Source organism: Rhinolophus hipposideros (genome assembly GCF_964194185.1).
Source record: "Rhinolophus hipposideros genome assembly, chromosome: 25".
In the NCBI taxonomy this organism is placed as follows: Eukaryota; Metazoa; Chordata; class Mammalia; order Chiroptera; family Rhinolophidae; genus Rhinolophus; species Rhinolophus hipposideros.
In genome coordinates, this window is record NC_138071.1 from 27,795,852 (window position 1) to 27,809,527 (window position 13,676).

General features: G+C 38.4%; 1 protein-coding gene across 2 annotated transcripts in view; it reads right to left on the reverse strand.

Moving 5' to 3' along the window:
- Positions 1-9,608: 9,608 nt before the first annotated feature.
- Positions 9,609-13,676, reverse strand: part of XRCC2 (X-ray repair cross complementing 2) — a 46,247-nt gene continuing 42,179 nt past the window's right edge. For both annotated transcript variants that reach the window (XM_081038113.1, XM_081038112.1), the window contains one exon: positions 9,609-10,583. In XM_081038113.1, coding sequence (XP_080894239.1) covers positions 9,865-10,583 — 719 coding nt within the window. In that variant the 3' untranslated portion in view covers positions 9,609-9,864. The remainder of the gene's footprint in view (positions 10,584-13,676) is intronic.

The window sequence follows — 13,676 nt, forward strand, 5'->3', positions numbered from 1 at the left end:
CATATTAAGGTTCCCATGGCAACTCTCTCTACACTTTTTAGCTTCTGAACTGTAATACGGTCATTTATTACAGGCTCATACAAAATACAATTTTACAAATATTTAAAGATGTATAGGTTAACTCATGTCAATTCAAGACTTCAGCTGCAATGTAATATATCAGGCTAAGAATACTCTAAATATTTAACCGATATTCTTAGACACATCTACATAAAACAAATGCAAACTTCCGAAATCTGAATGACTTGTTAGCACACACAGAACCATACCATTTGCAGTTCCCATCATGGTTGAAACCTGAACCTCATGTTACTGTCACGCTAATACAGGTGTATGGTCAAGAACCTCTCTAGTTTAGCAAGTGTTTGAAATTGCAGATTACAAACTCTGCCAGATGTAAACACATTATTCAGACAAGTGAAAAGTCCAAGGACTGAGCTGTGCAGGAGGTGACCTTGCCACTCACTGGTTCTGCTTTTTTTCTACAACCGTCAGCAGTGTTTATTAATGTACTGAAAATTCAAAAGAGTAAACATCCTTTAACCAAGCAGTATCACTTTATTTATCTAAAGGAAAGAACTGGACTACTACGAAGCTGTATGTATGAGGGGGAAATATATATATATATACATATATATATGTATTAATTATATATTACTACATATTATATATGTAGTAATTATATATATAATATATAAAAACATATATTTTACATATATTTATATAATATATATTTATGTATATATATGTGTGTGTGTGTATATATATATATATATATATACATATATATATATTTTTTTTTTTTGTCCAATAGGAGTGGAGGGGTGGTTTAAGTAAACTGGCGTACAAAGCTTTGAAAATGTGGAACGGTGTCCACAGTACATTGTTAAGGAAACAAAACAAGCATAAAACAGTATGTACAGTAAGAGGGGAAAAATAGAACAAAGAAAAACAAAAACATAAAACATTATCTCAAAAAATGTGTATAAATGTATAGAGAACAGTCTAGAAATGATGTACTCCAAATGTTAATGGTAGACATCTCAGGATGGTGGGATGATGGCTGACTTACTCCTTTAGTTTATACAGAGAATGCCAATATAAATATATTTCTACATCTCCCCTGATGCATGGAAGCAAGAATTTCTCAGGGCTATCCACCAGAGTAAAGGTATACACGTGTTTAACTTTACAAAGTAATGCCTCGTTAGTTGGGCACTGGGGGAGGACCGGGTTCCACGGCCCCAGCACTGAGTTACTGTTCTCTTTGTTCTACGTCACCTTCGGTACCCTTCGTATTGTCCTCCTCTGAGGTTCCATCATCCAAGTCGAAATGATATCTTACTGAGATCTTAATTTGTATTTCCAATTGCAATGAGACTCAACCTCATTTCATGTCTTCTGGCCAGTCCTGTTTCTTCTGAGACATGCCTCTGAATGTTTTGCTCATTTTTCTATTCATTTTTCCTTACCAATTTGAGTGTACAACATATACACACATGTAAATAAGATATACACATTATACATATAACTATTTTTTTTAAAGATTTTATTGTGGAAGGGGAACAGGACTTTATTGGGGAACAGTGTGTACTTCCAGGATTTTTTCCAAATCAAGTTGTTGTCTTTTCAGTCTTAGTTGTGGAGGGCGCAGCTCAGCTCCAGGTCCAGTTGCCGTTTTCTAGTTGCAGGGGGCACAGCCCACCATCCCTTGCGGGAGTCAAACTGACATCCTTGTGGTTGAGAGGACGCGCTCCAACCAACTGAGCCATCCGGGAGCTCAGCGGCAGCTCAGCTCAAGGTGCCCTGTTCAATCTTTAGTTGCAGGGGGCGCAGCCCACCATCTCTTGCGGGACTCGAGGAGTTGAACCAGCAACCTTGTGGTTGAGAGCCCACTGGCCCATGTGGGAATCGAACCGGCAGCCTTAGGAGTTAGGAGCATGGAGCTCCAACTGCCTGAGCCACTGGGCCGGCCCCTACATATAATTTTATATGAAGTTTGTTTTGGATATTAAACATTTAGTCCCATGAACTACAAATATACTTTTAGTCTGTAGCTTGTCTTTTCACTTTGTTTACAGTATCTTTTGACAAATAAAAATTCAGTTTTGATGTAATCAAACTTCTTTTTTTTCCATTATGATTGTTGCTTTTTGTGTCTGTTTGAAGTACTTCCCTACCCCAAAATCAAATACATTCTCATATGTAGTCTTCCGTAGTTTTTAATGTTTTGCTCTTATTTGTCTTTAACTGATGGAATGGATTTTTAAAATATATACATTGAGATCCAGTTACATTTTTTTCCGTGTGCATCACTGTCAGTCCTTGCTGCAGTGATTTGAATAATCCATCCTCCCCACGATTTGCTACGTCTGACGCATGTGAAGCTCTACACGTGGGCGTCTGTGCCAGCTTTCCAGTCTGTTCTGTGTATCCCTATACTAACAACACACGACCTAATCACTCTGCGTACAAACCTTTCCATGCAACAGGGCGAGCCTCCCACACCAGTCTTCTCTGAGAACACAGGGCAGCCTTGCAGATCCGCCTTTGCAAGCGAATCTGCCACAATGGGTGGAGTTAGTTGACAGCCTCCAGCTTCATCTCAACTTCTGGATCTGCTGTAGCATTTGAGGGGAGGTCATGCTCTCCCCAGGCAGAGGAGGGGCACGATGGCCTGGCCAATGTGGGCCCCGCTACAGACGATCCTTGCACTGGAGCTCCGGTTGGTCGGCCCAGGTGTTCTCACAGCTGTGCAGCCAGTCTGAGGTTCTCTGTGCCACCCAGTCCTTCCTCCGTCTCCAACTGTCAGACCTGCATCAGAGCCTGAAAGCTTTCCCGGACTAACCCTCCCTCTCTTTTTCTTTTACATCTTACACTTCTAACCACCTTTTGGTATCTGCCTCCTGGAAGATCTGAACTGATACAAAGGTCTTGGCTCTCATTCTTGGTTCCTTCCCCTATGAAATTTAAGAATCAGATTGTCGAGTTCCAATGTGAAGCAAAACAAAACTATTTTTTTAGTATTTTTACCTTTTTCTGCATTGTTTGGTATGAGGTGAACTTCTCCCCCTGTAATCTAGTTTACGTGACAAAGTAGACTGATTTTCTAAGGTTAAAGCAGCCTGTGTTCCTGGGATAAACCCGACTAGGCCATGAAGGAGTACCCCAGTTATACTTTGTTGAAATTTTCACAAGTTCATGAGTAAGAATGGCGTGTAATTTCCCTTATAGTGTCAAAGTGTTGGTAGCCTGATAAAAGGAATTGAAATCTCATTCTCTTTGTCTCTTCTCGGAAAGGGCTCACATAAAGCTCTTCCGTAAATGTTTGATACCGTGTTTCCCCGAAAATAAGACCTAGCGAGACAATCAGCTCTGATGCGTCTTTTGGAGCAAAAATTAATATAAGACCGGGTCTTATATTATTAAGACCCGCTCTCATATTGTAGTAAAATAAGACTGGGTCTTATATTAATTTTTGCTCCAAAAGACGCATCAGAGCTGATTGTCTGGCTAGGTCCTATTTTCGGGGAAACACGGTAGAACTCATTAGTAAAGCCATCACAGCTTGTAGTTTCCTTAGGTCTTCACATTTCTGATAGTTTTCTTAATAGACTATTCAGGCTTTTAAAATGTCTTCCTGTGCTGGTTTTAATAAGCTCTAGTCTCCTATTAATTGCCCGTTTTACCATTTTTCAAAAATTTGGGGCATAAAGTTATTCCTAATAACATAGTTTGAAGGTCAGCAGAATCTATGGTTGTGTCCCCTTTTTCTGTCCTCATTGATCTCGCCAGGGATTTATGAATTTTATTAGCCATTTCAAAGAACCAACAATTGGCTTTATGGATTCAATTTTACATGTTTTCTATTTTATTGATTTACTCTTTTATCATTCAATTCTTCTATTTGGGAAAGGGGATTTAATTTGGTCCTCATTTTCATAAAGTAAATGCTTATTTAGCTCATGTTTTCAGCCTTTCCTCTTATCTAACATAAAGGGTTTAAGGCTATAATTTTCCCGAGTATTGGTTTAACCATACTTCTCAAATTTGATATGAATTTCATTAGTGAGTTCAAATTATTTTGTATTTTCTATTGTGATATCTTTAATGCATGTTTTATTTTGAAGTGTATTCCTTACTTTTGAAACATATGCAGATTTTCTTTTTTCTTGTTATTGATTTCTGATTTAATTGTATTGTCACTGGAGAACTTACTCTGTGATTTCGATTCTTTAAATTTTGTTGACACAGCTTTATGGCCCAGTAAATGGTCACTAAAAAATGTTACAAGTGGGTCAGCCGGTTACCTCAGTTGGTTAGAGTGTGGTGCTAATAACACCAAGGTTACTGGTTCGATCCCCTCATGGGCCACTGTGAGCTTAAAAAAAAAATAAAAAATGCTACAAGCATGCTAGAAAATCACGTATTCTGCACTGGATGGGTGGTGTGGTGTTTGTTGATCAGGCTGTTCTATCTTCAGTATCCCTATTCATTTTGTTTACTTTTTCTACCAATTACTCAGGTATTAAATCTCCAATCATGATTCTGAAATTATCTGTTCCTCGTATACTTCTGTCAACTTTGTATTATCCTGGTGCTTTGAAATTTTACCTTTACCTTTAGTAAAAAATACCTTCCAGTTAATATCTTTTGTCTGATATTACTATATACATATATACCAGCCTTCTCTTGTTTGTTTAATGGAGGATCTTTTCATTTCTTTACGTTTCCTGTACTGTGTTTAGATGCCTCTTTAAAATACCATCTTATCATGTTCTTTCAATTTGTTCTACTGTATTATTCCTTCTTCTCCTTAGATTTAAAAGATCATCCCATTATTTTTCTTCTATTCATTTTAAAGTTATTCCCTTTTCCTATTCTTGAGTGGTTGTTCTAGACAGAGTGAGACGCAACCCCTTCATCAGTGTCTAATCTTAACTGATACTTCCCTTCTCCGAGACAATGTGAGGACCTTAAAACACTAACCCCATTTAGCCACACTCCCAACTCATGTATTCTTTCCCCGTATTCTAAACCTGTATGACCTGTGTGTGTCTGTGCGTGTCTGTCGGGTGGGTGGGGCTGTCATCTGTTTCTGCAGTTTCTCACTCATAGAGACTTGTCTTTTGGTGAGTCAGGTTACTTTAGAATGCATTTTGGACAATGCATTTTAAAATTCACTTTTAGAAATAATCTGAGGCCCAGGATGATATTACCATCCTCCGGAGAAAATTTTTGTTCTGGTAGGTATGTGGAGGCACTAAAAACCTGAGTACATAATATACCCATCACTCGGATTTAAACCACCGATATTTTGCCCTTCTTGTTTCAGCTATACTTTCCACTTTCAACATTTTGTAAATAGATTTTTTAAATGATTTTTTTAAGTCTTGTGATTTTTTTTTAGCCACCCACATAATGAGAGTCCAAGCTGCAGTCTGTGCAAGGGTTGGTTTATTTCAATTTCACCCTTATTCCTAGGGTACCACCATTCAGGGTCCTGTGATTCTGGGGTGTGATTACTAAGGTTCCCCAACAGTGACACCAAGAAAAGCATTGTTTACTCTCAGCTCCTGCCAGTGACATCTAGATTTCCTTTCTCTACTGGACCTTTACCAAATAATTCTTCATTAACTGGTTAGCTCTTTGACATTTGAAATGTTTGTATCTTACCCAGTTTTTGAGTCAGTTCTCCTTTCATCACCATATTTGATCCTCCTTATCCTCATCTCCCACCCCCCACTCTATTTCAGTAATTGCTACTGTTTTTTAATGTCCTTTCAGTTTATTGGTTTTTCTGTTTGTTTGTTTTTCCTAAGGAAGGCACTATTTTCTAATTTCAAATGATTATTATTTGACATATTATTTAGAAATTTGAACTTTTTCTACACTTGGCATCTTTCAGTTATCCTTTTAGTTGTTACCTTCTGACAACTGCATTGGTTGTGAAATGATCTGCATGGCACTGATTCTTTGAAATTTGATGATGTCTTTTCACGGCATGTAATGTTTTCATAAATTTTCCTTTTTGTGTTTAAAAGAGTATTCAGAGTTCTACATATATTTTGTACTCAGTATGTTTTGTATTCAGAGTTCTACATATGTTTATTTAAGTTTGACTTTGTGTTCTGACTGTAGGTCCTTGACTGATTTTTTTAACTACGCGACCTCCCAGGTATATTACCATATCTACCATGATGATGATGTTGTCAATTTCTCCGTGTAGTTCCCTAAATTTTTGCTTTATAGTTTTTGAAATTGTCTTACTGAGCACGTATAAACTTAAAGGGTGAATCATTGTGTAGCATCTGTGTCAAAACAGAAAATGTTACTATAAAATCCACCTACGCAGCCTCGGGAGCTTCTTTCAGTATTTCTCTGGTATCTCTTGGCTCTCAAAAATCGCTTTATTCTTGTTTTAGAGGCTTTTCTTTAAAAAGCATATAGTGGATTATTAAAAATTTAGTCTAATGAACCACGATTTTTCGCAGAACATCTCAATCCATTTACAATTGGAATTATCACTACCATATTATTCAGTGCTTATTTGTCCTATCCACTTTCTCTCCTTTGTCTTTATTTGTTCTTCCTCCCCTACCCCCTTTTTCCTTTTGTCTCCTCAACATACATTATTGGAACATGCACTGTTTCTTTTAAAGGCAGCTCTTCAAATTGTCAAGTTCATACTTAAGTCTAAAGTTTGTCCATACCTTTACTCTCCTTCAGAATACAAAATCATCAGACTGATACCATTTCAATTTCCAACCTTACATGCATTAGGCTTCCAGGCAATTAGTTATCTAGAATTTTTACTTTATATTGTGTTTTCCTCCGGCAAATTAGACAGTATTGTTTTATACTATCACTATTTCTTTAGATTTACTTACGTGCTTGCTATTATCTTGACTGCTACTTCTTACATCTCAGACTTTCTGGGATAATTTTCCTCTTCCTTGAAGTATATCTTTTAGAAGTTCCTTTATGAGGCAATTTTGGTGATAAATTCTCCATTCTTTTTTCATATGAAAATGTCTTTATTTCACCTTCATTCTCAGATCCACATAGCAGAGCGATCTGACTCAAAAAATTTTTAAAGGTATTAATAATACAGCATTTGATGGTTGAAAGCTGAAAACTTTATATATACAAAGGAAGTAATAAGGTAAGCACTATCTTAATTTTGTACAGCATTCATCAGATGAATGTCTGAAATATCTTCCATATGCATTTTTTACTGGATTCTCACAATTATCCTGAGTTTACCTGTAAGAAAAATATCTTATGACACTCTTTGTTTTCTTCCTCAGAAGCAAACGGATTACATTTTCTAAGGTTTGTAATGACTCTCACCGTTCTTTTGATTCTATCCAACACTCCTGGTATCTGTTACCTGGGATGTGCCACTTCGATTTTTCTTCTTAAGCCTGATTCTTTTCACAAGTATTAAAATTTCCAGTGTTCAAGAAATCCCATTGGTATAACTTTCAGTTTAGAATAATTTTTTTATTAACCCAGGATTCTTGACTCCTTCCAGCATGTTGGATAACAAATCTTTGTAAGATAACTAAGTCTTTGGTGTGATACATTAATATATAATTGATAATTTAAGTTAATATAAAAGTTCATGATTTTTTAATAACGTTCCCAAAGAATAAGTTATAAATCTGAGAACAGTCCATTAAATTAACACTTCACTTATACAGAGGATAAATGGAAAATCCTGTCATAGTTAAGGCTAGAATTCTAAGAGTTGGTAAGTTTTTCATATACATCTGTAACACACACACACACACACACACACACACACACACACACACACACACACACACGACCAGAGTGCAGAGCTTAACAGGGAAGGTAACTGAATTGTCGTATCTTTTCTTAACAGCTAAAAGGAGAAGTACTCTAGAGTAGAGCAAAAGATTCTGAATCTTAATGACCACCCAATCTTATCAGGGGGAAAAATAAGCACCCTTTCCCAAAATACAAATATTTACAAGTTACTTACGTGTTGCATATTGCATGTTGTATATTATGTGTTGCACATAATATACACAAAAATGTAAATTGAAAAAGGATGAATGATAGATAAAATACATAATATTTAAAAATATTTTAAATTATATTAATGGCAAAATAGCATTTATAGAGGGCATGCAGGTGCATGGATGTGAGTGACAGTCATGTGATCTAATGTAATTTAACTTGATTGCCAATCTGACTGCTATCGTTTTTAATCTCACAACATGGCTAAAGAGCAGATGTTGGACCTAGAAGAGCTGCTAGTCAATGACTTTTTATTGTCCTCTGACAGTTTGGTCCCCTCCTCACCCTGCAACCAAAATAGCTCCTAGACAAGGATTTGTCATTCATTAGGGAGACAATTCCAGGGGGCCCCATAAGAGTGGGGAAGTGAGAGCAAAGGGTGCAAGGTAAATAAACAGTGTGTTAATGAACAGATTATTACTTTAAGCAACTGGGGATCAATGGGGGGGGGGCACTGAGAACCAACTCAGTGTCTTCTCACTGAAGGGGGAGGAGGCTGGAGAACTTACAGACCAAATCCTGACCCTCACTGGTTAAAGACCGCCCGGGCTGGCCCCCACGCAGCCTAGCAGGCCCTGGCATCTGGAAGACCCCTTCAGAAATCCTTGCGTTCTGTAACCTACAGATGAGCGAGAGGCCCAGGGTACAGGGTAGGGCACAAACAGCATATGCCACGTCTGCTGTGCTTGTATTATGAAGAACACTATCTCCAGTCTTGGTTTCTTTGCAGGATTCTTTTTCAATGCCTTAAAAAATCTTTGTTAGATAAGTAAATTTAGAGTTGACAGCTTTAACTAAATAGGTGACTTAAAGGAACATACCCACGAGAACTCTACTGTCAATTCTTGCTGCTTTTCCAGCAGGACACCTCAAGTATGTATGTGACCGAAGACAATCTGACATACAGATTGAACAAGGGCCAGGGTCAATCTGAATATCAAATATTGGTGTCATTTAATCTTTTCTGGATTAACACATATAAATAGTTCTATAACTGTCTTTCTCCACCCCAATACATGATCTTCTGTGCCCTTGAGGTGCATCCTGCCCCCCCCCCCCAATCTGGCCGTCACTGGACCAAAGGGCAGACAGCCTCGCCCAGCTCTCAGCTGAAAAACGATCCAATTCATTTCAGGGTATGTCAGGACTATTCTAAATGGGTAAGAAAATGGTAGTAACTTACCGTTCTAATTTAACATTTGTCTATCACTTAACCAGGAGGTGATGGAGATTTCAAAACTATCTTTACAGAATTCCTTGAATGGGGATCTCATTTCCCTATGTTTTAAAAATTATACAGAAACCCAACTAATAAACTCCATCTTGGAATTCAGCGTAACCAACTCAGATTAAAATGTTCTAACTTTCTATGGTTCCTGGTGTGAAGGCAGAGGGCAGACTCCTTGTTTTTGTCCCTTTGCAGAAATAACCACTCTACAGAAACATTTTCCGAAGTCATAGCTTCCTAAAGGAGTTATATATGAGGAATCAGAAACGCACTTAAACTTTCCTAAACAAATAAGTACTTAACAAAATTCCAGAAATGGGACGCAAAGTCATAAAAGTCTATTTTATTTAGGCTGACATGTGTTTTAAAACAAGTTTAATATACAGTTTAATTGTTAATATCACTTTGATTAATCTTCGATGACCTAGGAACAGAATATTCTGAAGTTGTACTGTTCTAGTTTAAGAAATCCATTCTGCTAAGTTCATTCCCTTAGCGTTTAAGACTTAAGAACTGAATCACTTTCGCCTATTAAGCTTCTTAAAACTTGCATAATATCCTACAAGATTATTTTGATACGTACGATATCAACAGAACTCAACCCCACTTTCTCCAATAATAAAAACATGGTTTTTTAAATTGTTATTTTTTAAATGACGTGAAACTAAAGCAAACTGGTTACTGGTTTTAGAATCATCTTTGGAGAAAAACAGTCGGTGCTTTACAGCTTGTTGCCACGTCTTACAGAGATAGGGGATGTAGTCCACATGGGAATCCCGGGGATGGCTGGAGGCAGAGCAAGGCCCTTCCGCCCAGTCTGAGGCTTTCTGCATGATACTTTGTGTTGTTGCCAAGAGGCCCAAGCGATACTCATTGACAAGTTTCTCTAAGAGCTGAGAACATTTCTTCAGGGCGGACTCCTGCAAGTTAACCCTTTCTCCTCCATTGGCACGGTCTATCCAATAAAAAGCTGACAGGCTATCCAAAATCAGAAGGCAGAGAGAGGGGTGACTACAAAACATGGTTTCTAGTGAGTAAAGTGTGAGGAGTAACTGGGTGCTGCTACTGCAGTGTACCAAAAAAAATCTTCCAAGGCAGCATTTTATGGTTTCTTCACAACTCTGAGATAGTCTATGCTCAAGAATCGTAACAAGCCGAAGCATATCAAAGTGGTAATCTGTATCAATAAATAAGACTTCTACTTCCAGTCCACCTTCTGACTTTGGAAGTATACATCGTGCTGTTAAATGATAAAGCATTTCAGTTTTTCCAGTTCCTTCTGGACCATGAAATTCAAGAATATCACCTGTGTAAAATTTAAAAATGGCAGTCAAAATGCAGCAACACAGTAACAGTATGCTACAAAACGAAAAGCCTGCAAAAATATTTTAAAAGACATTTATTGGAATGTAAAAGAAAATCTAAATCTATCTGTCATAAGCAACTACAAATAAACCAGGAAATTAAATCATTAAATTTCACCCCTGAGAAAGGAGTTAGCTATTAATTAGCATCAAGAACCTTTGAAAAACAGAATGACATGGTCGAAAGGGGCCTAAGGGAACCTCCTGGGGATGGGCCCACGGGCACTCACACTTACGTTGGTGATGCTAGAGAGTTAAGAATAAACCGCAAGGGATCCAGGGCCTTTTGAAACGCTACTGATGGCTATGGTCACACGACGTCTGGTACCTGATTACCCAACATCCATTCTCTCCTTTTCCCTTCAGTATAAAACCCCAACTGCGGCAGGAAACACGGCCAACTTAAAGACTATTTTTCTCCGTCTTCCTTGCAAAGAGGGTTCACCAGGCATCTACGTGGACAATGAGACCCACGTAGCTGTCTGCTGGGATTTCTAGTTTTGCTTTCCTGATGTAGGTGCCACATCTGCTCTCTCATGGCCTTCTCTGGAGGTAAAGCAGCCATCCTGAAATAGTGAGGAGGGAGGGGGGCTCACAGGAGAGGGGCTCTAAGGAGGGGAGGCTCTAAGGAGAGGGGGCTCTAAGACAGGAGGCACCCAGGACTTTGATCACAATATGGATCCCGGACCAGTTATGCACATTCTGCCTCTAGACCACTTTTGATATGAGGAAAACAAGCCTGTACGTGATAAGCTCCTAGGCTGGACTTCTGTTCCAATCAGATGCAATAACCCGATTAGGGGTCTCGATGTTACTGGCATTATGGGGACAGCAATTCTGGACTGTGCAGTTCACATATCTAGGTCCTGAGTGCGTTATAACAGAATCCCTCCGCTGAAGACACGCCACACATTTCCACGCTGCCTTCAATTATTCTTTGCTGTATGAATCTCTCTTGGAACTACGTCCAGTGAGGATGGTATCAGCATTGTGAATTATTCTCTTAGCATTACAAATCAAAGCCAACTACTGTGAACTTTGAAGACTCTAAATCTCTCTCTATGTAGGTTCCAATAACTCTCTTTCATTGAGGATAGCACAAATTAAATAAAACACCGGGGAAAGTGTCCTGCCTCCAGAGCTTTTCAAAATCTGCTCTAAACAGTGGCCTTCCAATTCTTGCTAGAATTAAAACTTGCTAAAACTATTGCCATTTAATTTATGGCTGAACCACATAATTGAACACCATTAAAATGCAGATTCTTGGGCCTCCAAAAATTACATAGTCTGAGAACCCAGTTACTTTACTTCCTGTTATTACTAATAAACCATTATATGTCGGAATTCTCGCAAATAGTGTGTAAGAATTCTAGCAAGTTGCCACCATACTATATTCAAGGTAGTATAAATCTTCAGCCAATTTCTTCTACAATCTTACATACAATTTACAATTCAAAATTTATGTGAAAAAGATTCCCCTTCGCAACCACCCCCAAAGATTCCAGTCTCAAAGAGTGAAACTATTTTCACATCAACAACTGTTCATGGCTGCTCCTACTAAAAGTTGACACAGTGACTAAAACTATATTCAACCCAGATGTTCAGTGTACGCTCTCCTACTATATTACTGAGGAGCTAAGCTGCCCCCAAACAAAGTCTTTTACTGCCTTATATTATAGCAGGAAAATAAACTATATACACTAGCTGAAAAAACGTTAACACAGAACCAACATTAATGGCAGTGAAGCCGAGTTGAAAACACAATTGTAGCAAGATCCGAAAGCGGTTTGTGGGACACAATGAATGGACTATGCAGAAACACTGCGCGGAGACCGTAAGCGCAATGCACCAGCTCTACGCTCTCCTCTCTCCAGAAAAGCAGGCAGAAGAGGCTGGTCAGCAGCAACCGGCCTTCCCACAGTACTTGACAAATGGAAAGGGACTGCTTCCTGACAGCCCTGGGGACCAAACAACAACACTGAGGTGGGAAAAGCAAACTTGACCATTAACCATGATCACATTTATCATGCTACATAATTCTGCCTGTTTATTTGATTATATTTCCTGTTGGCTACTTCAAGGCTGGCACGTGAATATTTTATCCCCAGCACAAAACACGTTATCTTTTGAATGTATTTCATTGGATTACTTTCTTCTTAAGAATTTCTTGAGCGACATCTAAAGAATGAAACTGTAAGTCCAGATTAGGGCAGGGTTAGAGGCCAAAAGTCAATCTTGGAAAATGGCATTTTGAAAGGAAGCAGGTCTGGTAAGGAGGGAGCTGCAGGTGAGCATTTGGGGGTGGGCCGTGCTTAGCAGAGTCCAGCAGGTGTGAAGGTAGGGGAGGTGATTTAAAAGTTCTACAAAGAGATAGGCTTAGAAGTACCCATAGAAATCAAGTACATAAGCAAAGTAGGGATTTTTTAATTCACATAATTCATGTAAATATCCTAACATGAATTTAGTTTTCAAAACGGTATGTTGAGACCTATCTCTGGAGTCACAAAATAAAAATGTCTTACAACGACTAGGATTTAAGATTTAAGACAGTAATAAGAGGCTGGATACAGAGATCTGGGAGAAAGTTACATGGTAACAGAAGAGAAACTCTTTTAGGTCGGTGGGAGTGAACTTAAAATTAAGAATGGAAGGCCAAAAGCTCAATGCTTGGGATACAACTACAGTTAAAGAAGTCAGATAAAACAGGAATTTAATAGAAAAAGCAGGAGGAAAAATAACACAGAGCACAAAATAAGGTTTCAAGAAAACAAGACAGTGCTAAACAATACTAAATGCAATGGAAAAATTCTAAAAATGAAAAAATGGCAGGGGAGAGGTAGGAACAACAGCTCCTGAACAGTGACCTTAGAGCAGTAAATGTGTAGTTTGCAAAAGCACATCTCACATACATATTACGTTATGAACCAAACTTCAAAAACGGAGATACCAGAAGATAGACTGAAAAGGTGCTGCAGGGAGCAGTCACTGCTTTAAGGAACACCAAAGACAGAGATCAGGTTATAGGAAGTCAGCGG